General features: G+C 41.2%; 1 protein-coding gene across 1 annotated transcript in view; it reads left to right on the top strand.

Moving 5' to 3' along the window:
- Positions 1-26,550, top strand: part of USP21 (ubiquitin specific peptidase 21) — a 612,045-nt gene that overhangs the window by 208,492 nt on the left and 377,003 nt on the right. Inside the window, exons 5-7 of the mRNA XM_044057408.1 lie at positions 2,945-3,082; positions 3,753-3,817; positions 8,864-8,967. Coding sequence (XP_043913343.1) covers positions 2,945-3,082; positions 3,753-3,817; positions 8,864-8,967 — 307 coding nt within the window. The remainder of the gene's footprint in view (positions 1-2,944; positions 3,083-3,752; positions 3,818-8,863; positions 8,968-26,550) is intronic.

The following is a 26,550-nucleotide window of genomic DNA, read 5'->3' as shown; positions in this document are numbered from 1 at the left end:
TTAGGGGGAAAAATATACAATAAGCTGGTTGCAAAAATGTGCACACCCTTAAACCTATACTTTGTTGAAGCACCTTTTGATTTAATTACAACATTCAGTCTCCTTGGGTACAAACCTGCCGTCAATTGGAGACTCTAACTCCATATAATGTTCAGCTGTTTTAGTAGGAATTTCCTGACGTTTACTCAGTTGCCTGCTGCAGCAAAAGCCATGGTTCACAGAGAGCTTACAAAGCATCAAAGGGATCTCATTGTTGAAAAGTATCAGTCAGGAGAAGGGTAGAAAAAAAATTCCACAACATTGAATATACCATGGAACACAGTGAAGACCGTCATCAAAAAGTATAGAAAATATGGGACAATAGTCATGTTGCAAAGAACTGGACATCCCTCCAAAATTGAAAAGACAAGACTAAAACTGGTTGGGGAGGCTGCCAAGAGACCTACAGCAGCACTGAAGATGCTGCAGGAATTTCTGGCAAGTACTGGTTGTGTACTAAATGTGACAACAATCTCCTGTATTCTCCATATATCTGTGCTATGGGGTAGGGTTGCAAGACTGAAGCCTTTTCTTACACAGAAAAAACATCCAGGCCTGGCTAAAATTTGCAAAACAATACATAAAATCTCCCAAAAGCATGTGGGAAAATGTGTTGTGGTCTGATGAGACCAAGGTTGAACTCTCTGGCCACAATTCCAAAAGGTACGTTTGGAGCAAAAACTACACTTTGCATCACGAAAAGAACACTCATCCCCATGGTGAAGCATGGTGGTGGCCGTATCATGCTTTGGGGTTGCTTTTCTTCAGCCAGAACTGGGGTTTAGTCAAGGTAGTGGGAATTATAATAGTTTCAGATACCAGTCACTTTTGTCTCAAAACCTTCAGGTGTCTGCTAGAAACCTGCAGATGAAGAGCAATTGCACCTTTCATCACAACAGTGACCCCAAGCATACATCCAAATCAACAAAAGAATGGTATCACCAGAAGAAAATTTAAGTTTTGGAATGGCCCAGCCAGAGCCCAGACCTAAATCCAATAGAAAATCTGTAGGGTGACCTGAAGAGGGCTCTGCACAAGAGATGCCCTCGCAATCTGACAGATTTGGAGCACTTTTGCAAGGAAGAGTGGGCAGATATTGCCAAGTCAAGATGTGCCATGCTGAAGACTCCTACCCAAGAAGACTGAATGCTGTAATTAAATCAAAACGCGCTTCAACAAAGTGTTAGTTTAAGGGTGTGCGTACTTATGCAAACAGCTTATCTGTTTTTTATTTTTTATGTTTTTCCCATAACAGATTTGTTTGTTTTTCAAATGAATTGTACAAGTTATAGGTCATGTTAAAGGTGGGAACAGTTTTGAAATGATTTATTGTGGTCTCATCACAAAAACCTGGCATTTTAACATGGGTGTGTAAACATTTTATATCCACTGTAGATCCTGTCCCTACCCCCACCCTAATTTTTGGATTTCTTGGCTTTAGTCTAACAGAATTGAGCCAGCTACTCCATCATGAAAGTCCAGCTAGCAGCTATTTCCACTTTTCATATTGGGGAAAAGTCTTCATCTAAACTTTGCAGAATGTTTCTAAGAGGTACCTTTTTACTTAGCCCCCAATCAAAGACCCCACTCCCCGTGGGATCTGACCATGGTTCTACAAGCTTTGGTTCTTCCTCCATTTGAACCTGCGGCTAAGGTAGACTTAATTTATTTTATGGACAATGGTGTTTCTGGTGGCTATCACCTCAGCAAGAAGGTTTCAGAGTTAAAAGCCCTTTCCTCTAAACTCCCTTATGTAATCTCACAAAGATGGCATCACTGTGCATACCAACCCTTCTTTCTTATCCAAACTGGCTACAGAAAATAATATAAATCAATCTATCAGTCTTCCTGTTTTCTTTCCCAGCTTTCAAAACAAAGGAGAGTATACACTTCACCTTCTGGATGTTCATAGGCAATTACATTTTTACCTGGACAGCGACCAAGTCTTGCAGAAAATCGGAACTGCTGTTTGTATCTTTTTCTTATACGAGGGAAGTGTGAGCTCTGTCCAAGTTTACTCTTGCCAAATGGTTGAAAGATTGTAGTTCCTTTATTTACTCTTCCAAAAACAGACCATTAGCAGGTAAAGTCAAGGCTGCTTGTACGAGGTCTTTGGCAGCTTCTCAGGCCTTTTGGTCTGGAGTGCCTATTGATGACATTTATACATGCTTTAACTTGGTGAAATTCCCATACCTTTGTTACGCACCAAGTTGGACATGATCTCCAGGAGTAGAACTGCCTTTGGCTCTGCAGTGCTCCGTAATATCCTTACATAAGGGCCACCCTAGGGTTTTTGTAGCTGGGGACTCTGTCCCACAGGTTGAAGAGAAATGACAGCGACAACATCAGATAAAAAAGTAGCTATGTTCTTACCATAATGTTCCATCTCTTTTGTCACTGCATTCCTCCTCAACCTTTCCTCTCACCTTCCCTCTGGCCATGACCATGTCTGTTGGATAAGTTCAGAGGAACCATAGTTCCTGATCTTTATGCTCTACCTTCGGTTCACTTATTTTCATAAAACTCACCTTTGTTTCAATTAAAATGCATACCTATGTACAGGGTTGCTGCAAACTCGATCTTGGGTAGGATGGGAGGAGCTCAAGCTTCAATTCTTCAGCTTGGAAAATGACCAAGTCAGGTCAGAGACCCCACACACAGGTTGAGGAGGAATGCAGTTACAACAGACAGAATGTTGTAGTACGAACATAAGTGTTAATTTGTTTTTTTTATCTATGTGAAGTGCCCAATAAGAAAAAAGATAAACAGGTTGAATTTGATGTGTGACATCTGACATTTCTTAAACTGATGCGTAAGAAGGAACTGGCCGTGTACAGCTTTTTAAAAAAGTATAGAATTGTTGAGAATGTGTTTTTACCCAGTGACTGTTCTTTTGTTGTTCTAGCCAGCAGGACGCACAGGAATTTCTGAAGTTCCTTATGGAGCGCCTCCACTGTGAAATTAACAGGAAAGGGCAGAGATCCCCCAGGATAATGACAAATATGGAGAGAAGTACACTTCTGGAAGACCCTGATACTCTTCGGTAAGAAATAATTGGCAAATTTCTAATGAAGTGCAGAGTACCACTGATAGCCTCCCAATGCATTTGCTGTTTGCAGAGTTGGTTTGAAGCAGTGTGTACCACTTTGCTTGTTGGAGAAACATGTCATGAAGGTATTTCAAATGAGGGGCATATCTTGTGAAATTGTCAACATATAGTTGTATGTACTGTACAGACATTTTTTTTGTATAATTAGTATTTACTAGTGAGAAACATACATTTGCAAACCTTGTATAATAAAATGTTTTGATGTTGCACCTTGTAAGTCATTACAGTTCAATCATTTTACTGGAGGCTTCTTATTTTATTCCCCATAATACAGTAATGGTGCATTGTGATTCTGAATAGACTTTAGACATTTAATTGTATTTCCATGATTGCTTTCTTCCAAGTGTATTCCTTTCATAAGATTTTGTTGAAAGGGATTTCTGCATTTCTACAGTGTAAAATGGTAATATATGAATATCATGCATGTGATAGTTTTTATTTTGTGCTCTTTTCAGTTGAAAACATATTTAGTCTAAACACTTTTCTTAATCCTTATGTAAATGAAAGACCACTACTTTCGGTCCATCAAAAAACAAATGGAGTGTGATTGTTCTGTGCTTCGAGTGACTTGTGCTTTTCTAACTCTAAATTTCTGGTTTTGCAGGGAAGATGAAAAAGCTATGCAGGCATGGAAGCGATACTTGGAACGTGAGGACAGCAAGATTGTTGGTAAAAACTTGAAGCCTGATTTCTTAAAATTATTACATTGTTTAGTAGCCTTTTAAACTACAGAGATGAGAGTGCTGCAGTCTTACAGTTTTAGGCTGCAGCAGGTCCACTCAAGACACAAAACAGTAATAACTAGTTTTTTTTTTTCTCCTCCCCCTTCTCTTTTTCACTTTGCACCATTGAATTCCCCTTCCATGTGTTGTAAATTAACACAGCACTAACTGTTTCACTGCTAGCTACAGGTCACATCTCCGGTCTCGGAGGAAGAGCATTCATCAGACTACATGTAATCGTACTGGTGTTAGGTTGTTGCTGGCACTCTAAATTAAAGCAGCCCTACCTTTAACTGTAGTTGGTTTCTGGATGCTGTGCTTATGTGCAAGGTGACATTTTTTGTCCAGTATTGTAGATCCACGGATGGATGTACCTGATGTAATGCAAGCTGGGTTACAATTCTGGATGTCTTAGAGTAAAGTAAGAAGTTGATGTGATGCTTTTTCTCTGTCTTTGTGGCAGTATTGCAGATACATTGTAATGTTAACCAGAAAAGTATGAAGCAAAGGTCCTTTAATAGGCCTTTCTTCAGAAGGGAGTCCTGTAACAGAATTTAGAACATTTGAAGTTCTGTTTACTAGTAGGATTTGTAATCCAGGGTAAATATTATAGCAGTCGGGTGGTACCCCCCCCCCTGAGAACCAGTATCAGTCTTGGCTGTAACCTTGTCCTTATTGTGTAGCATGATCCCTTCATAAAAGTAGCATCATTGGTTCCACCTCTTGAACAGTCTGTTGCTTGACTCCATCTTTTTTCATTTGCTGATGGCCACTTAGTCGATTCTTGGCTGTCCTTCAGATTAATAAGTGTATTACCAAGTGCAATGACTCTTTATACAGAAGTTAGTTACTGAATGCGTTTAAGGCAGACAGATATTGCGTTCACTTCCTTTCTCTGAGCATGTTTTCAGTGGATTCTTCATGTAATGTAGATTCTAAAAGATTTTAACAAAGTTGTTATGGTTAGAATTTTAAAAGCTTGCTTTAATGGCATTTTTTTTTTGCTGCAAAATAAATAAAAGGTCCCTAGACTGGAAGAAAGGAATGTACATTTGCAGAAAAGAAAATACCCCAATACCATTCAGAGGGTAACACTTCAGATGTGGTGTGTGTTGAGGCTCCAAAATCTGATAAAAAAAGAGGTATAAAAGGAAAGAGAAAAATAAAAGGACTGTTCACCACAGGCTAAAATAACATTACCTCTTTGGAAGTCCCCACAACAGGCAGATTTCAGTCTCTCACAAAGGAGGTAAGTAATTGGTACCATTTCTGTTTGAGGTGGGGAAAAAAAAACTTCTTTCACTAATTCTGGTCTTAGAAGAACCAGTGGAGTATGGTAGTTTGAGTGATCTCACTTGAGATATTTACAATTATTTGCCAGAAAGAGACAGATACGTGGATCAGCAATTACTTCTAGCTTAATATACAATAGTCTATCAGTTCACAAATTCTTTGTTGAGTGATCTACAGTAGGTGCTCGAAGGAAGGAGTGTGTAGATCATACTGTGCATTTCGTAACTGTAGAAGATGGATCTCTTTCAGTCCTGGGAGTACGAGAAAATTGTTTTAATACTGGACAGGGAACCGTCTGGCTCATATACATGCCTGTGAAATTTGTATTACGTTGTTGGTATCTTTTTAGGTTTCCTTTTATTGTATGTGAGAGTGTGTGTGTGTGTATATATAATGTGTGTGTGTGTGTGTGTGTGTGTGTGTGTGTGTATTTAGTATTTGTGGATGCAACCCTTCAGAATTCTGAAATCAGGTCCCATGTAAGGCACTCAGTTCTTGTGTGTGAATGTGTTTATACACCCATTAATGTGTGATTGTTTTGAGTTCTTGTTTGTGAAGTTATTCACTTGTGCATTGATACAGATTAATGCCTAGGTCTCATCTGTCTCAGAGAGGCATCTACTGTTGTAAGTGAAACTGGTCTACTGAATGTTCAGAGTTCACCTTGCAGTTTGTGTCATTTAAACTTTTTCACAGTAATAAATTTCATTCATAACCACAATCCGGAATGATACATCCCTCTGCAGTCTGCTTTTGCAGCACCTAGTTGTATATTTTTCACAATGTGCTTTATAAAGTGCCATTATTTATTGTGTTTCCAACACACTTCTTGGCCCCTGTGATGTGCAGATTAATTTTATTTATTTAATTTTAACTGGTATATAGCACTGGTCTCTGAGTTGTTTACAGATTCCGCCTAGGAACATAAACAAAAAAAAAAAGGTATAAAGTCAAAATATACAGCTCAGCAACAGTAAAATATGGCTGTTGTACACACAATGCAAAATAAGTTAGAGGTATTAAGTCAACATATTTAGTGTAAAAATAAAGTGCAGAATGTAGTCCATTTTTATTATAAATTCAGTGAGTAATTATACACAAGAGAAAATGAGTGCGAGGAGGATGTGAGTAATTGTATAAATAATCAATTTAGAAACATTACAGAGAAGTAAGAGAGGTGTCTGAAGGAGGTAGACAAACAAATGGTGCTGTAGTCACTGAGGAATTACTGTATACAGAGTGAATATAGCGACATCACAGAGAAGCAAGGGTGAGGAAGAATTTACTGTCTGTGAAGATATATGAATTGCTTTCAGTTAAATTGTGAGTGGAAGAGATCAAATTTTGAGAACCATCAGTGAATTTGGGAATATGTCAGGAAATTGCACTAGTTTTGAAACAACAGTATGTTGCACATTTGAAGAGGAAGTGTTTCAGTTCTTTAATGAATATTGTCAAGGATGAATGTTCTTTGAGAGAAGTGGGGAGAGATTTCTAGACCTGGAGGTCCAGGATGGAGAAGCTGTGGTCAGCACAGAATAGTTTTGATTTCGGAAGCGATTCCCAGCTTTGGGCTCTTAGGATAGAGAAGCTGTGGTCAGTACACTGTAGCTGTTTTTGGTTTCTGGAGAAGGTAGGGAATCTAAGTTGCTTGTCAGGGTTTTGTGAATATAAGTGGCTGTCAACAAGAAGGAAAGACTGAACAAGGATTAGTTTGAAAATTACAGACTTCATTAACGGTTTCATTATGTAATTAATGGGGAAGCCAATGAGTTTTGGCAGGACTTTGCAGTGGCACTTTACCCTTGGTGATAATTTAATAAATCTGCAGATTGATGACATTTCTAAGGAGGAGAGTTTTTTTCTTGAAAGCTAAACCAACCAGGGTGAAGTCCATATTCAGTCTGTGAGAGGAGTTCCACTTTTCCAGTTGCTTTCCTCACTTCTGTGAAGAATAAAGTGAGCAGTCTTTGTGGCCCAGAACACTTCTGAGTCTGTTTTTGCTTTTGTTAAACATAATGTTGTAAATTAAGGTGTTCTAGCCATATCCCTAGGTATCAGAAGTGGAGATGATCTCGTGGGGGGGGGGGGGTTATTAAGAGCTCAGATTGTGTTTAGTCCTGATGAACATATCCTTTTTATTTATTTATTTTTTTTTGTAATGTCCGGAGTAATTTCCATTGAGTTAGCCACATGGAGAGGCTTGCCATGTCTTCTTGAAACTGCTTTTTGATATCTGTATTTGAAGGGTGGAATCTATACAGTAAACTCTAACTTAACCGGAGCTCAAGCAACCGGCAAAAAATAAATAAAAAAATAAAATTGAAGAAATACAGTACAATATTTGTGTGTTGCACTTTTTCCCCCCACAGAAACATCTTACAGTAGACTTTTTTGTCCAGTCTCACTGGGACTAGACCTTAGGCTGGATAAACAAATGGCTGGTTAATCAGAAAAAGCATGCAAAATAGCATTTACAAGTCAGAAAATCAGAAAGCATTTGTAGGTCAAAAATTTACTTGCAATATAAGTTTGTTTTTGTTTTAATATTTTAACATTTTAGGTTTAAAATGATAAGCCTAGATGTTTTGAAGTGCCCAGAGGAGGCAGAAGTGTGTTGTTCTCTGTTGTCTGTTGCTATGGCAGAAATGTGAAGGCTGGTTAAAATGGAGGCTGGTTAAAAGGAAGCCGGATAACAGGGAGTCTGCTCTATGTTTTTAAAGTTTTAAAGGTTTACAGTTTTAAAAAGGAAGATAGGAATAAATTCCCTCTCTCCCCAACCTGAGAACAAGTTAAACCAAACAAATAGTTTAGGGTACAGTATTAGGCAGGCCTATTTTTAATAGCAACTCTCAAGCAACCATAAACTACAGTTATCCAGCATCTACCAATCCCCATGGGTACTGGTTAACTAAGAGTTTACTGTATATCACTATATCTTTGGCATGTAGGATGAAAGGTAAGTGAGAAAAGTCAAATGGGAATGCACTGACACGTAATGAGAAGAAAAGTCATTTGAGTACTTATCTTGGGCAGCAGATATCAATGGACAGCGCCACAAAAGGAGTTGCCAATTCCAACTTTAAATTGTCTATCTAAAAGGAAACTTTTAAATCACTGGAGTTACTTGGTTGCTGAGCCCAGCCATAGAAAGAGAGTTAAATAGGAGAAGGGTGATCTATTATAGCAAAGGCTTTTGTAAGGTTGGTAAAGATTGCCCCAGTAAGGTTTCCTATCTCAAAGTTTAGAAGGACATTCTATGTAAATTTGTACAGGGTAGTTTGGGTGCTACAGCAAGACCTGAAGCCCTGTTTGGGGGGGGGGGGGGCGGGTTTTTGTATAATTATACGTAATTGCATATTAGTTTTTCAGATATTTACCCCTGGTGTTTCGAGGATTGAGATTGGGCAGAAGTCCCCAGTGGTAGAGGATCTGTTTTTTTAGAGAAAATGTTTTAATTTCATGACTGATGTACTGAAGATAAAAAATGAAAAGATTTAGCAGTGCACTGTACGAGTCAGTTTTCAAAATTAGATTGTGAGTGATCAGTTCTATCCTATTATGGTAAGCCACTGTCCCTGAACAGTGGGTTTCTGTATTGTGGTCTAAGTTGAATACGTATGTGCATTTTATACTAGTGACCATTACTCTTGCTTTGCATTCTTTTTTGTATTTTTACTTGTATCTTTCGTTTTTCCAGATTTGTTTGTTGGGCAGCTGAAAAGTTCCTTGAAATGTCTTGCCTGTGGACACCGTTCCATCATGTTTGAAGTGTTTTGTGATCTGTCACTTCCTATCCCTAAGGTATAGTATTCGTCTTTCCCCTTTTATGATTGTATTATATAACTCATCCCTGATTGCAGGTAATCTATTGTTCCATTAGTTATTCATTATTGTGCTGTATTTTCACTTGGATATTTTACTTGACAGTACCAAAAAGAAATGCAGGAAAATTAAATTTGAGAAGTCATTGCAGCAATGACCTTTCTTAATTTTCTTAATGTTATTGCAGCATTCTCTGAATTTGTTGTGATATGTAATGTCATATCTTTCTTTTGAGAAGGACTCTTGCATCATTCTTTCAAATGGGACTTAAGCTCACCATTGCCAGTTGTTCTGAGGCTTTTTCCTACCAGCTATGGTAGTCTTAGGCAGTGTATATATCTGTTTTGCTTTTTCACTGTTGTCATCATATGGCATTGTGTCCCTTATTAAAGTAGCATTACCTCATTAAATCAGTTTGTTATTGTTTCAGAATAATTGGGTATAATGTAGGTGAGCCTTCTTTGGTAGTTCTGCATTTGGTAGAATTTGGCACTTGTTTTTTCTCTGACATTCCTGTGCTATCTGGTCCATATTGCCTTGATGCTGTATACAGCAGGTATTAACATACCTAGGCCTCGGAACCCACCACTTGTTTTCTGTTATTTGCACAGTTCCTGTCTTGCTCCTGATGCATGTCAGTACAAAAAAAATGTTAAGATACTAGTAAGTGTTCTTGTAGTCACCAGGTATTGAGCCAAGACTTGTATCAGCAGTGTGTGTTATAGTCTTGAAGTGGAGCATTACATGAAGCATTGCTCTAAGTGCTAGTAGTTCCAGTTGCAAACATAATGTTGAAAAGTGTGTGTTCTGCCTTGTTACAGGAAGGATGGTGGTGGCTGATATTTCCTCATGCAGCGATTTCTGGAAGGGGATCCATGTTCAGCTCTAGGTCACCATTAGATGTCCTGAGAATCAAAGCAGGTAGGCGTTGGTCAAACTTCTAGAGGTAAACCCATTTCAAGTATGACCTCCCATCCTCCCCATCCTTTAGGTACTAAGGTTCCCTTGGCTGAAGAGTGTTCAGGCCCATGCCTGTCATTCAAATCTGCAGATGAGGGACCTTTTGGAAAAATACCACCTTAGGTCCCACCTTGCGGAAATGCTTCCTGGGGGTGTAGGTACTTTCCATCACCATGTAAATTAGCTGGAACATGTTGGCTGGTCTGATTGTGGGTGCCACTTGAGTCCACAGAATGACTCTCTTCTCCCAGGTCCTTCTATCAGGCAAGGTCTGGGCGCTTGGGTTAGTAAAGGTCTACTGTATTTTGCTGGCATAGGCTCCCCATTTCATGGTCTGGATGTCATATATAACTGTCTGATATCTTGTAGTTTCAAATTGTGGGTGCATGAAGCACCATTGGGAAACATAACCTAATAGGCCTCACGGGGCCTTTACCCCTTGCTGGTGGTCTGCCAAGTGCCATATCGGTCACCCACAATCCAGATGTTGTCCTTGTGTGTTTGTGTGTATGTACAGAAAAAAAACTTGTCCCTGGAGCAGGTAGCATGGCAGGGGACTTCCTCCTACTCAGGATCCTTGAGATGTCTGAAGATCCAGAGGCATTTTGTCTGAGATGGTAAGGACAGTAGCTCATCCACATAGGCTCCCATTTTGAAGAAGTCTTGAATTCTGTGTGAATTTGCCTATGGTCCCCTTTCCCAAAAGTGGCTTTGTGTATATCTGAGAAGAAGGAAGAGGCACTGTAGATAATCCCCCTAACAAGTAAGTCATTAGGATGCGCTTCTTGTAGCGTAGAACCACCTGGATTCTGTTCCATCAGGCCTCAAGAAAGCAGACACATACTATAATTGAAACACGTTTCAAACGAGGCACAGTTGAGTTGATTTAATACATGATGGCCTTGGCCAGTGTAGAACCCCAAGACCATTACTTTTTGCAATGTTATTACCAGACAAGGAGTCTAAAACCGTAGACAGGGTTGGAAAAACTGCCTACTTGTGTGACCCTCTGAGGCTGAGAGTATGAATTGTTTCATCTTTCCCGTTCAGACTCTTTTTTTTTTTTTTAATAGATCATGAGGTGTAAAAGCTTTCCTCCCTCCCTAAGTCTGTTGAAGGAAGATGTGATTATCCTCAGCCTTTATCTTCTCAGTTGATTGGGACCATTTCTAATGTTTGAATTATTACACCCCAGACGCAGGTTATTTCTTCCACTAGCTTTCTGCAGTTGTAACTGCTTTGAGACTGTGGTTAGAGCTGCAGTGTGGATTGTGTGTGATGTGATCCCCTCTGAAGGAGCATTTCAGAAACTTCAGCCTGGATACCCTTTTCATGTAAAATTTCTGTTCAGCCTCCTTCCCAGGACCTGGGGCATGAAATATTGATGGTAAAACAGGCCCTAAAGGGCAGCATTTTCTGTTGACCTCTCTAGGTATGAGCAAAAGAACTAAATAAAGACTGCTCATATGGCTGCTAAAAGGTTGATTCTCATTTGTTGGAATTAATTTTATTTTTATTTGTATTTTACATTTATTTACTGGAAAAGCCCAACTGGGTTAAAGGTCCTTTTTCAGCAGAGGCCCGAGGTGAAAGCTCCAGATACAGAAAGTAACTTTTATATACTTTTACATCTGACAGATTTGTTCACATAACACACTTTTAAATACATCAGAGATGCACAGTTTACATAACACACTTAGAGATATATAGAGTTTACGCAAGACAGATAGATGTACATTAGAGCAGTGAACAAAAATAAGATAGTCTTAATTGTAGTAGCTAATACTTTTCTGAGATATTTAATTTCAGACTTGTAACTTTTTCTGTGTGCTTTAAGTTGTGCCTAGATACATTTTTGGTACACGATGCCGGTTCGAAGGATCAAACGTAAGGATTTGATACAAGCCGACATAAAGGGCGTCGTGATGGCTTATTGAAAGTAGGATAGAGAAGGGAAAGAAGTTGCATTAGTGGGGTAGCAGTGTAGTGAGAGAGGGTGAGTTGATAATAGAGCAGTAGGTAGTATGAAAGGTTAATCAGGGTTTTTTCAACTCCCGAGCCATGATTGCTGTAGGTAGTTTATAAGAATAATGATGTAATAGGAATTTGACATGGAAAGGTGCGATGAAAGGTTAATAGCAGTAGGTGAGAGCAAGTAAAAGGTACTTTGGTGAGGGTGGCAGGGTGCTGAGAGAGACAGCTGGTAATAGGGCAATAGGAAGTAAAGAAGATTAATCAGGTTGTCACATTTACAGAGCCATGGTTACTGTATGATTTTAAAGACTTCTTGAAGGAGGCAATGGAATTAATGGAGGAGATGTTGGGGGGGTTGTTCCAATATTTGGCAATAGTGTTGCTATAGAGGGATATACCTGCAGAATGATTGGCTTTGGTCACATCTAATAGGGGATTTTGAATGGGTCTTAGGATCCTAGTTTTGGTGCTTGGGTGTAGTATGTTTTGTAGAGCAGGGTTTTTTTCAGGGTAGTGAAGTAGTTTGTGGGTTAGTATAAGTTGATTATAAAGAATGGCATGGGGAGATTCCAGCCAATTAAGCGTTTTAAGTGGGGTGCAGTGGTGTGCACTGTGGGGAGTATTGGTTGCAAATTTTGCAATTTTATTATAACATACACTGGATTCAACCAATGTCTGTGTTCAATTGTAAAGATTTGTGGGAAGGGTTGTCTGTGGTTAAAAATGAGAAAATTACCTTTTTCTTTACTGAATAGCCATGGGAGGGAGGGGAAGCTTAAGAGAAGGCAAAGATGCTTTGGGTACTTGAAATTTTCCTCAGAACTTAAGGTTTTGTTTTTAGTTTGCATATTTTTAAAAATCAGATAAAAGAACTAGAACAGTTGTAGACTCATTGAGGTGTGAAAGTAATCCACCATTTCTTTCTGCAGGTATTTACCATGTCCATCCTTGTAGTATTCCATGCACAACTCTTTGTTATGGAAATCCATTGATATTTGAGGAGAGTGTCATTCTTAAAATAGCTTCTGTGTGATTCCTCTGACAAAAAGATTGCCCTCAACTCACATCAACTTTTCTTGCCTAAGGGAGCAAAAGAGGGTCATTGCAAGAGATGTGAAGGCACATACTTGTAAGAGAGATGTCAGTTATGTCCTCAAAGCATTCACCCAGACGTGTTAGAGATAACAGAAAGCACTGTAGTGTACCAGCAAGCAAATGGGCACTTCTTCATATCCTCTCTGTAGATTAACCATGAAAGTATGCATGAGGTGGCAATCCGCATAAAGGTGCACTTCCTAGTAGTGTACATTTCAAGCAGCCAGAATATCAAATATGTGTGTTGAACATGAATTGGAGTGGTGGCCTATTGGATAAGGCATTAGCCTGCAGAACTCAGGGTTGTGGTTTCAAGTCCCACACCTTAGTCATGGGAGATTGCAATTATCCTCCATCGACGGGGTAGCAGACACAAGCTCAAAGATGCTCACCCAGAGGTTCCTGGACTTTGTCAGTGCAGATTCTCTGGAAAAGATAGTCTGTACCCTCAAGGGGCTTTAATGCCCTTGACATACTACTCGCCAACATGGGGTGGTCACCGCACTCCCCCTGTGTGATGCCCTACTTGGCAAAGTTGGACCATACTACCGCCAACATGGGGTGGTCACCGCACTCCCCCTGTGTGATGCCCTACTTGGCAAGGTTGGACCATAAGTCAGTCTCATTCAGAGTAACTGTTATACCCCACACCCCCAAAGGAGCAAAAAACTAAGGAACTTCTCAAAAGCAAACTACAGCCTACTAAGTGATGGTAGAAAACGTTTTATACCCCCTGCAGTCGCAAGCAATAATGACTTCTGTGCAGAGATGTACACAGATGCCTTCTGTAATCAGTTTAGCAACTGTAAAACTCTGCTGTACCTGACCAGATTAAAACCAGGCCCTCGCTTAAAACAAGCCACCTTGGTGGACATCTAGTATAAACAGATTGTGTAACAAAAGGAAGAAACGGATGTCCAAGAACAAGAGGCAACTGCCTTTGCAGAGGAAAAATTCCCTCCACAGATTGAACAAGCAAGTCAGACATCTTGTAAAGTCATCTGAAGCTAATTATGAAGCTAAAAATAACATCCCTAGCCAAGAACAATCATAAGACATTCTTTAACTACATCCAAAATCTAAAAAGGAGAGCCCAGCTATGTGCCAAATTGGTAGTAGATGGTACCACTCACACTACACCGGAGGAAATTGCCAACCTACTAGCTGACAGATTTGGTGCAGACTTCACCCCCCCCCCCATCCCCACCAGCCATATCCCAAGCGTAATTGGCACCACTTCTCTACCTAGTATCTCTGGAGATCAAGTCATATCTGTGCACTCCAGGATCAAAAACATGGCCTCAATGGGACCAGACAGCATCCCAGGTTACTTATCTAAGCAATCAAAAACAGGACCTAGCTGACCCTCTTGCCTTTCTGTTTAATCATAAACTGAGAACTGGCTTTGTACCAGCAGAATGGAGAACAGCAACAGTAATCCCCTTAACTGCAATGCCATGGAAAGGATCGTCATGGATTTTATCAGCAAAGGGCATAGGCGACTTTCATACTCTAGACCCAACCCAATTTTGCTTTAAGGGTAGCTCATGTTTATTGAACCTGGTAGACTTCTTCGAGAAAGGTACCAAAGCCCTGGATGAAGGTAAGATGGTGCATACCACCTATCTGGACCTATCCAAAGCCTTCAACACAATCCCCCACTCGGGTATCATTGAAAAACTCTTCCAGCAAGGTGTTAATCCTTACATCAGTAGATGGGGTAGCTAATTGGCTTACCAACAGAACACATATACTGTCAAGGTTGATGACTCCACCTCTACCAGTAGACCCATCACCGTTAGCGTACAACAAGGATCTGTACTGGGCCCTTTACTATTCTGAATGTTTCTCAGAAGTCCAGGCCAAAGTAGATAGCCTTTGGCTTACTATTTTTGCTGATTGTAAATTAAATGCTATCATTGAGTCACCCAACAATGCTAGCATATTGCAGGAGGGGCTAACACAAACAAATGACTGGTGTCAAACTCATGGTCTAAAACTAAATTTAAAAAAGTGCACTATTGTCCCATTTGGCAAAGCAGATTTTCCCACTAATTGCAATATTGACAGCACCCCTCTAAGGTTAAACCCAGTGGTGCGAGATCTGGGAACACGGTCAACAGCAATCTGAACTTTGATCACCAGGTTTCCACAGTGGTAAAGAAAGCCTTCTGCATTGCTCTTCTCATAAGTAAAAGCATCACATCCAGGTCTAAGGATGTTATAACCCTACTTTACTTGACCCTAATCCATTACTAGAGTACAGTGCTCCCTTCTGCATGTGTCTCACCAGACACCTGCAGCAACTGGAGAGAGGTTTCTCACTAAGATACAGATTCTCCAAACCATGACCTATGTGAATAGACTGAAAGCCCTGTCACTGTACTCTGTATCATACAGGCTACTGAGAGGTGACTTGTGCCTGGCCTACAGGGCAGTCTCTGACCCTGACCTGATGGAAATGCTGCCTGTCTAAAAAATCAAATGGCACAAGTGTCACTCGTACAGATCTAAACCCTGCCAGTGACTTTAACGGAACATGTTGGAGAGAGAGGTATGTCTCTCAGAGATTGCTGCTGTTCTGGAACAAACTTCCTATTCATATGAAACAGAGCTTCTCAGTGGCCCTATTCAAGCACAGTCTGGACAAATGGATGGGTGACTGCAAATTCATCCTGGGGGTGGCACCGATGTCCCTCATGGACTTGGGAAGTCTGTGCTGATTTGTTAAGTACATCCATCTAACCAAGGACAATTGGGGCAACCAAGGGATTAACATGGCTAGGCTTATAAAGGCTTTAGGGCTGCTAGTCTAGTAACCTTCTATGAACCTATGAATGCTAGACAAAGTGGTATTCAAGATCACAAGAAGGTTGGGGACCATAAGGCTGGATGCTTTTGCATCCTGAGAGAGCGGATTTCCTCTTATTTACTGCATTGCTGCACTGGAGGCCTAAGCAATCAGTACTTCCTTCATCCAGGCCAACTATACACACCCCTCCTTCTCCCTCATTATCCCAAAGGTGCGTAGCCAAGGCATCCAAGAAGAGAACAAATCTCATTTTCCGTAGCTTCTTTTTAGCCAAGGAAGATGATGTACTCCCAAGCCACATTTGCTTTGGAGAACTTATGAATCATTCCATCGGTAATGAATCTAATGACTCTGCAAAAGACTATTTGCATGCATTGATACCTCAAGCCTTTCTGGTTGGGAGCTTAAATGGTTTCAAGCTAGTGCTCCTGGGGCTTTTATATTTCCAAAATGCATTAGTATCATGCAAAAGGTGGGAAGTTCAGCACCAGAAAATTTTGCCTAGTGAGGTGGAAGAGAATTTGGCTTGGTAAAACAAATAGGGGCTTGATCCTTTACCAGCCAGCATTCCAGTGATTTTGCAATACTTTTTTAAGCTATTTTTAAGGGCCTAGCCTTTTTCTCTGTTGGGGTGTGTACCTCCAGGATTTTAGCCTGTCTTCCTTAGACCTCCCCACCAGCCTCTTCTACTTCTGCAGTTACATCTTTCCTTATGGGGCACGCTCCACTTAAGACTTCTGAAAAAAAATGGTTTCTTCCAGCCTGGAGCTTAAACTTTGTTATTGAGAAGTTGACCCTTGTTATCTTTTTACCAAAGTTCCTGTCACTTCACCTGAAATTGTGTAAGCTTCAGGCTTTGATGTTTCCACAGTGACAAAGGTCTCCCTTAGGACCAGGTTATCCTTCATTCCTGTGTTTGAGTCAAAATTCACTTTCAACCAGTCCATTCAACTCCTGGTATTTCAACCTAATCCCTGAGGGCAGGTATTCTGCATACCACAGATGTGCACTGGCAAACCTATATACCAAAAAGAAGAAAGACATCAGCTATCAGGTTATCTTTTCATTTTCTGTATGCCAGAGAAGTCTGGTAGATCACTGTCCCTTTCCAAGTGGTTAATTGCATTTCCTTTTGGTATGATTGTCATGGGACAGCATAGATGGTAAGGGAGGTGCATTCCATCAGGACAGCAGCCTGTCTCATTAGTCTTCTAAATTTTTTTCAGTCCAGGGTATTTGCAATGCATTGATTCAGACTTTTGTCTGTTAATTTTCCACGGTAGGTTTGGCATAGTGGTTAAGGTATTCACTTCATAGACAAAAAGTACAGGTTTTAATTCTGACCTTGGTTTGACTAGCTTAAAATGTGCCTTAAAGGCAGTTAGCCTAGTGTTCACCTAAGAATTAAGATTTCATGTTTGGGCGCATGCAAGCTTTGTGGCAGTAGTACTGAAATGATCTAACCTTTTAAGTAGGTTCAGTATTAGGATCCCTTTGCACTGCTTGGTATTCTCCCATAATTTGTTACATGATTCCTACAATGGGCGTAGACAGATCTGTGAAGAATTCAGTGTAATGGTAGATGCTTGAGTAGCTGAGTCACTGTTGCAAAACTTTTTATAGTTTCATAGTTTAGTACTAGGCTATCTGCCCTGGGGCATTTGTAAGCCTGGCCATAGTGATGTGGCTTTCGCCACCCCATGAAATGGTACAAAAATGCACAGAATGGATTTTAGAATACTGTGCCTCTGTCTAGTAGTGACACAGTGAAGGTCCCCTTATATAATAGAATTAGTTTACTGTGCCCCTGTCTAGTAGTGACACAGATGTGACCCCTGGGGTAAACTTACGATCTCCCATCCACTCATCAAGATCTCTCTTGAAGAGAGTCAGTGAGGGGCTCTGCCTAACATGAACTGGGATCTTGTTCCAGAGCATGGGAAGCCTCTGGGTTATGAATCTATCCCTCCAGCATGTCCTATTCATACTTGTGCCGAGGTTTAAGTCTTTAGCTCTCGTGGTTCTGATGGATTTGGATTTTTTGAGGTGGAGCATGTCCATCAGTTCCTGATTGGACATGGCCTTGTACGTCAGGCAGAGATCACCTCTGAGCAGGCGGTATGCTACTGAATAGAGCTGGAGTTTCTTTAGTCTGGCAGAATAAGACATATGTTGGAGACCCTTGATCCTCTTGGTGTGATATCTCCAGCTGTTGCAAATGCCGGGTGAGGTACATACCAAATGGGGCATTGTACTCAATCATGGGTCTGATGAGGGAGGAGTATAGGGGTATGACATCCTTGGATCTGGATGTGAATCCCTTCAGGATGAGGTGTGCAAGGTAGAATGTTTTTCTAACCACTTTGGCAACGTGGGTGTCAAATTTGAGGTCGCTGTCGACTTGGGTCCCTAGGTCTCTGATTACTTTTTCCGTACTCAGTGGGTTGCTGTCTGTGATAATTTGTGGGTACTTTGTTTTTCCCAAAGGGGATGACTATACATTTTTTGGCATTTAGTTTAAGGCCATGACTCCGGCACCAGTTGTCCGTTTCTGAGAGGCCTTTTTGTAGGATGTATGTGTCCACTGGTGTATCGACTATGGCGCCTAGTTTGCAGTCATCTGTGAACTTTGTCAGCCACAACCCTCCCATGTTTGCTTTAACATCTGAGAAATAAATGCCGAACAAGAGGGGTCCCAGGACAGATCCCTGTGGGACACCACTTGTGACTGGCTTTGAGTCTGACATTGCTCCAGCGATTTTAACTTTATGGGTTCTGTCCTTTAGCCAGTTTGCAACCCATCTAGTGACATAAGGGTTTACGTTTAAGCTGTTGAGCTTATCTGTGATGCCTGAGTGGGGTATTGTGTCGAAGGCCTTAGCCAAGTCCAGGTAGGCTGTATTGACTGCTTTGCCCTCATCAATGGCTCTAGTGACTGTTTTGAAAAAGTCAACCAGGTTCAAAAGGCAGGATCTGCCCTTTACAAAGCCGAACTGGGTGGGGTCAAGTGTCTGTAGGTCCCCAATGTCTCTGTTTATGAGTTCCATAATGATTCTTTCCATAGCTTTGCAGACCAGGCTGGTTAAGCTTATGGGGCGGTAGTTCCCAGGGTCTGTAGAGGTTACCCCCTTTGTCGAGTGGGACCGCTTTTGCTGTACGCCAGTGTTCAGGTACATATCCTGTAGTAAGGGTAAGGTTAAATAGCATTTTTATATGCAGGTTTAGCTCCTCGTGGAGTTCACGTAGCACGCAACCCGGGATACCGTCAGGTCCCATTGATGCTGTGTGTTTAGCTTTAATGAGGGCGGCTCTCACTTTGACATCTGAGATGACAGGGAGATTACATTCAGCTGGGATAAGTATTTCTTCTTTTGGGGGTGAGGGAGGGGAGAAATTTGCACTGAACCTGTCAGCCAGAATGTTGGCAATATCTGTGGGTTCAGTGTATTTTTTGTTGTTGTGAACTAACTCTGAGCATATCTGAGGGTTTCCGCCCAGATTTCTAACATAGCTGAAGAAGGCTTTGTGGTTATCTTTAGTGTCCTTAGTGATTTTTCTCTCAAAGTTGGCCTTGGATGTTTTTATGAGAGAACATAGTTTTCTGCTAGTGTTGATCAGAGATGTCTTCCCTTTATGGGATTTTGCTCTATCGTGCAGTAGCTTCCTTCTTTTGTTATACAATTTGTTAATGGCTGAGGTCCACCAGACAGGATGCTTGCCTTTGGTGGAGAGGGACTTGGATTTATTTGGGATTGCATGATCCATGCATTCTTGGAGATGTCCATAGACAGCATTTGTGAAGGATTCAGCATTGTGGGATGTGGTATCCACTGGCCCAGTGGGCTTAAAGGAAACCATCTCAGTCTTAAGAAGAGTGAAGTCTGCTTTTGAGAAGTTTTTCACTGTGGTCTTTTGTGCTGGGGGTGGAGGTGGGATATGTATATCGAGGGTGATTAGTTTGTGGTCAGATCTCACTAGTGAAGGGGTATACCTCCGGTGTGGAGCATTTTGTCCCCATGTTTGCGATGATCAGGTCTAGTATATTATCTCCCCTAGTGGGAGAGGCGACTAGCTGTTCCAGGGCATTTGAATTTATGAATTCCAGGAAACTTTGGGCTAGGGTGTTAGGGCTAGAATAATGTACCTAATCTATGTTAGGGTAGTTAAAGTCTCCCAGTATGATGGTATTTTGTGATAGTCATATCCTCCAATGTCTTCAGGAAGGCTGAGTGGGGTTCCTGAGATTGGGAGGGTGGTCTGTAACATGCTACCAGTTGTATAGCAGTTTTGCCTATGGTTAGTTGCACCTGTATGGTCTCCGATGCTTCATGTGTTGCTACTAACCTGGAGGTGTGGGTGTCCTTGATGAATATGGACACTCCCCCTCCCTTTGTGGTTCGGCCCGGGTTTTGGGGCCGAAAAGCATGATACGAGGTATAGCCTGGTAGCGTTGGGGTGCTCTCAGGAGCCTTGAACCAGGTTTCAGTTACTGCACAGACGTCTATGTTCTCCATACTGAGGAGTGCATAGAGTGCCTGCATCTTGAGATTTAGACTTCTGGCGTTGAGCAGCATTACCCTTAGTTTTTTTCAATTTTTGTTTTCTAAGGTGGTGGGTTTGTCTTTTGAGCCTTGCCTAAAAAAGGCACTATGGGGGTGGCAAGAGCCTTAGCCAATATCCGGAAGCCCAGTGGTGACAGGTGCAAGCCGTCCCTTGCGAAGCAGCGTGGCTTGTCCAACATGTCATCCCAGGCAGACAGATATTGGATCCCCTTAGAATGACACCAGTACTTGAGCCAATTATTAAAGCTGATCATCTTGTCTTTGTATTGTGGCATCATTCTTGGTGAGGGCAAGATGCTGGTCAGGGTCATACCGGCCTGGGCTACATGCTCAGAGAGCTCCTCTGTCTTGTTTCATGTAGTCCAGGGAGGTACATCTCAGGTCATTCACGCCAGCATGAGCAATGATGGAGTCATATTTGTACTTGGTTTGGAGTGACCTGAGTGCGTGTGTTATGTGGCAGATCCTAGCTCCCGATAGGCAGCTCACAGTCACCCTCTCCTTGTTCAGCGTGGTAAGTGGGACATCAGTGTGTCTGACTATAGAGTCACCTATTACTAGTGTATCAGACATGGTGTTTGGCCTTAAGGGCTGTGATTGATTGACACACTGATTTACTGAAGTATGTGTTGCATGTGTTTTGTTTTGAGGTGGTGGATTTTTGGATGTCTGCTTTGGGAGCCTCTGTTGTTTTGGTAAGTTTTTTATTAGAGCCTCCGAGTATGTCTTTGTGTTTTTATGTGTTTGGTTTGCAGTTGTGGTAGGTCTATGTGGGACTGGGTTTGTTATGTGTGTGGTTACCATCTCCTCCTGTCTGGTCATGCCAGCCCTGAGTTGAGAGATTTCAGCCACCAGTTTGGCTATATAGTTGCATCTCTCACATATATTTGTGTTTGTTGGGAGGAGGAGAGGGTTGTCTGTGTACATGAGACAATTGTAACATTGTCTCAAGATACCCAGATTAACCAGCTGAACTGGAGAGGATGCCAGTAATCTACCACTCGACATGCTAGAATAGTATAAGGGAGTGCTGTGCCTTTAAGGGAAGTGGATATTCACAGGGGTGGTAGGATGTAGTGCTTACTTAGTAGAGAAGTTTTGAGAACAAGTGCTAGGCTTATAATATAGCGAGTAGTCTGATTATACTAAGAGTAGAGCTTCCTTAAGGGAAAATTTGAAGAGCAGACTTGGCAGAGCCGGAAGAAGTTTAACCAGCACTGAAAAGCTGTGCAAACACGTATTTTAAACAGGGAACTTCAAAAGAGCTAGAAATGGTCCAACACAACCAATTACTACAGCTCTTGTGCTGAGGTCACTTCCTACAGGGACAGGCAGGCTGCTCAAGGCTCCCCACTCCCACTGGTGAACAAAGAAACTTCCTTCTATCCAAGTAAGGTAATGGACAACACAGGAACTACACCACAGCCCAGAATACAGCAATGCCTGTAAACTGGTCTAAACTAGTCGAGGAGAGGCGGGAAAACAAGGATTATTTTTTTGTTTTTGGATAGAAACACACAGAAAATGCAGAAACAGTAATAAATCCGTTACATAGGCTAGCACACTTTAGTGGGCAGCCTCAACAGTTAAATTAAACAAACAAACTTTCAATCAAATTCGACTAAAATGTAACTTTAAGTGCAGATATTAAAATAATGCAGCAAACGGCTAATAAAACAGTTTAAGCTTGTTTAGGGTAAGCTAGAGAAGCTATTTCAAGTAAAAAAACAGCAAAGATACTTAAATCCAGAAAGTAGTCGCTTTTCTGAGTTCTCTGTAGCTAGGACCACTCTGCAGGACAACGAGGAGCTTGTCTGAGTAGTATAGCCAGAAAAAAACGCCCAGAGGCGGATTTTAAACAGGGAACTTCAAAAGAGCTAGAAATGGTCCAAAACAACCAATTACTACAGCCCTTGTGCTGAGGTCACTTCCTACAGGGGCAGGTAGGCTGCTCAAGGCTCCCCACTCCCACTGGTGAGCAAAGAAACTTCCTTCTATCCAAGTAAGGTAATGGACAACACAGGAACTACACCACAGCCCAGAATACAGCAATGCCTGTAAACTGGTCTAAACTAGTCGAGGAGAGGCGGGAAAACAAGGATTATTTTTGTTTTGGATAGAAACACACAGAAAATGCAGAAACAGTAATAAATCCGTTACATAGGCTAGCACACTTTAGTGGGCAGCCTCAACAGTTAAATTAAACAAACAAACTTTCAATCAAATTCGACTAAAATGTAACTTTAAGTGCAGATATTAAAATAATGCAGCAAACGGCTAATAAAACAGTTTAAGCTTGTTTAGGGTAAGCTAGAGAAGCTATTTCAAGTAAAAAAACAGCAAAGATACTTAAATCCAGAAAGTAGTCGCTTTTCTGAGTTCTCTGTAGCTAGGACCACTCTGCAGGACAACGAGGAGCTTGTCTGAGTAGTATAGCCAGAAAAAAACGCCCAGAGGCGGATTTTAAACAGGGAACTTCAAAAGAGCTAGAAATGGTCCAAAACAACCAATTACTACAGCCCTTGTGCTGAGGTCACTTCCTACAGGGGCAGGTAGGCTGCTCAAGGCTCCCCACTCCCACTGGTGAGCAAAGAAACTTCCTTCTATCCAAGTAAGGTAATGGACAACACAGGAACTACACCACAGCCCAGAATACAGCAATGCCTGTAAACTGGTCTAAACTAGTCGAGGAGAGGCGGGAAAACAAGGATTATTTTTTTGTTTTTGGATAGAAACACACAGAAAATGCAGAAACAGTAATAAATCCGTTACATAGGCTAGCACACTTTAGTGGGCAGCCTCAACAGTTAAATTAAACAAACAAACTTTCAATCAAATTGACTAAAATGTAACTTTAAGTGCAGATATTAAAATAATGCAGCAAACGGCTAATAAAACAGTTTAAGCTTGTTTAGGGTAAGCTAGAGAAGCTATTTCAAGTAAAAAAACAGCAAAGATACTTAAATCCAGAAAGTAGTCGCTTTTCTGAGTTCTCTGTAGCTAGGACCACTCTGCAGGACAACGAGGAGCTTGTCTGAGTAGTATAGCCAGAAAAACGCCCAGAGGCGGATTTTAAACAGGGAACTTCAAAAGAGCTAGAAATGGTCCAAAACAACCAATTACTACAGCCCTTGTGCTGAGGTCACTTCCTACAGGGGCAGGTAGGCTGCTCAAGGCTCCCCACTCCCACTGGTGAGCAAAGAAACTTCCTTCTATCCAAGTAAGGTAATGGACAACACAGGAACTACACCACAGCCCAGAATACAGCAATGCCTGTAAACTGGTCTAAACTAGTCGAGGAGAGGCGGGAAAACAAGGATTATTTTTTTGTTTTTGGATAGAAACACACAGAAAATGCAGAAACAGTAATAAATCCGTTACATAGGCTAGCACACTTTAGTGGGCAGCCTCAACAGTTAAATTAAACAAACAAACTTTCAATCAAATTCGACTAAAATGTAACTTTAAGTGCAGATATTAAAATAATGCAGCAAACGGCTAATAAAACAGTTTAAGCTTGTTTAGGGTAAGCTAGAGAAGCTATTTCAAGTAAAAAAACAGCAAAGATACTTAAATCCAGAAAGTAGTCGCTTTTCTGAGTTCTCTGTAGCTAGGACCACTCTGCAGGACAACGAGGAGCTTGTCTGAGTAGTATAGTCAGAAAAAAACGCCCAGAGGCGGATTTTAAACAGGGAACTTCAAAAGAGCTAGAAATAGTCCAAAACAACCAATTACTACAGCCCTTGTGCTGAGGTCACTTCCTACAGGGGCAGGTAGGCTGCTCAAGGCTCCCCACTCCCACTGGTGAGCAAAGAAACTTCCTTCTATCCAAGTAAGGTAATGGACAACACAGGAACTACACCACAGCCCAGAATACAGCAATGCCTGTAAACTGGTCTAAACTAGTCGAGGAGAGGCGGGAAAACAAGGATTATTTTTTTGGGTTTTTTTTTTTGTTTTTAGATAGAAACACACAGAAAATGCAGAAACAGTAATAAATCAGTTACACAGGCTAGCACACTTTAGTGGGCAGCCTCAACAGTTAAATTAAACAAACAAACTTTCGATCATATTCGACTAAAATGTAACTTTAAGTGCAGATATTAAAATAATGCAGCAAACAGCTAAAAAAACAGTTTAAGCTTGTTTAGGGTAAGCTAGAGAAGCTATTTCAGGTAAAAAACAGCAAAGATATTTAAATCCAGAAAGTAGTCGCTTTTCTGTGGCTAGGACCACATTGCAGGACCACGAGGAGCTTGTCTGACCAAGGATTACCCCTTCCAAAAGAAAAAAGATTTGTCCCCAGTAGTCTTATCTGAACAGGAGTCCGATGACTCCGATGCCTCTGAATATGAAGACATGCAACCCCTCTCTGCTTATGAGGATTCTGATGCAGAGGAATCCATTCCTTCAGCCTCTCCACCCCAAGATTTTTCCTTTGGGGAAACCCTTCATACTTTAAGAAAGCATTTCCAATGGGAATGTCAGGACTACCCTCTGTCCTGGATGTTGTGGATGATGTTTTCATGGAATCTAGTTTAACTCCTGACACCCTCCCTCCCGCTTCCAGGAAACCTGAGAGGTAGTACAGAGTCCCTGACTCTCACAAATTTCTTTTCAAAACCTCAGGGTCAGCAGTAGGATTTATCTCCAAAGGGCCTAAAGGAATTAAAGCAGCTTCTGCTAAGAATCCCACCCCCTCAGATAGGGATTCCCGAGCATTAGACAGATTGGGTAAAAAAGTATACACATCTGCTACTCTTGTTATTAGAGCACTAAATTGTCAGGTCCATATGCTAAAATTCCAGCAGAATACCATGGAACTCCTCAAACAAAAATATCAACTTTTCCTGCTTGTGCAGAAAATATAGTTGCAAGACTTAAAGGAAAACTCCGGGCTCCAACATATTTAAACTCAAAAGCTAGTTTTCCTTTACCCTCATAAAATCAGCCTAGCCACCTGCTGTTACAGGAATGCACAAAAAAGTTTTTCAGTCCTATATTTCTCCCCTACCTAAGCGTAGTGTAGGGTTGCCCATCCCCCATTCTTTTGTATCTCATTCTTTCTGGTGGAATTTGTCACCACCTTCATGTTGTACCTTCGACATAGGCAAATCAGTAGTTCCTTGTCCTGATGTTCCACCCACACTGTGACATAGACATTATCACACCTGCCTGGTAAACAGCTGCTAAAAATGAACACATTGTGGAACTGTATTAATGACCACAGTTTCCTTCAGGGCTGAAAACATTATCAGAGCCAGTACTGCCTTTAGTGAAACTGCTGCCGAAGTGCTTGAAAGCTAACACCACCTGCACTGTTTCGGTAAGGTGATAGCATAATGTACCGCAAGTGTAGCTGAGCTTTTTTATTTATTTATTTTTTTAAGTGTTAATACAATTGGTCTCATACCTCGCAACCTCTTAGAGCAAGAAAACTGGATAAAGACTCAAAAGCATATGGGCATTGTTTAAATATTGCTGTTGCAAACTTAGAAAGTTGCGAGAATAACAGTTTTTGGATTAGATTAGATTTTCTGAAGATTAGGAAGCCTGAATGTCAAATGTCTGCCGTTATTTTGTAGCTTCAATCTTTAATAAATTGCCCCCGATTTCCTAGAAAACCAATTTTTTTTGGGATCACATGAACAAAAAATATGAGCCATAAATCAGGTCATTCGTGCGAAAATATGTATGGTATAGAGTGTTTCGGGCATGCCTTGGTTGGTGTGTGTGTGTATGGTTGGGTTTCTCCTGCTGATTGCATGTGGGTTAGTGAATGCATGGGTGAAAGCATAATGTCTCCGTGTGTGAATGTTGAACAGACTGTGTGTGTGTGTGTGTGTATGAGAGAGTTAGCGATGCCTGAGAGAATGAGCAGTGAATGTGTGAAAGCAGAATGTGTGTGTGAGTGAAGAAGAGACTGTGTATGTGTGTGTAAGAGAGCATTAGCGATGCATGAGAGAATGAATGAAAAGTGCTTGTGTGCAAACAGAATGTGAATGCAGGAGAAACTGTGTATGCGTGTGTATGAGAGAGCGTTAGCGATGCATGAGAGAATGAATGAAAAGTGTGTGTGTGAATGCAGGAGAGACTGTGTATGCGTGTGTATGAGAGAGCATTAGCAATGTATGAGAGAACGAATGAAAACTGCATGTG

The sequence above is a fragment of the Protopterus annectens genome, chromosome 15.part0 (assembly GCF_019279795.1).
Source record: "Protopterus annectens isolate FY-2018-M chromosome 15.part0, PAN1.0, whole genome shotgun sequence".
Lineage (NCBI taxonomy): Eukaryota > Metazoa > Chordata > Ceratodontiformes > Protopteridae > Protopterus > Protopterus annectens.
The sequence above is the reverse complement of the archived record's forward strand: the minus strand, read 5'-3'. Positions and strand labels throughout refer to the sequence as shown.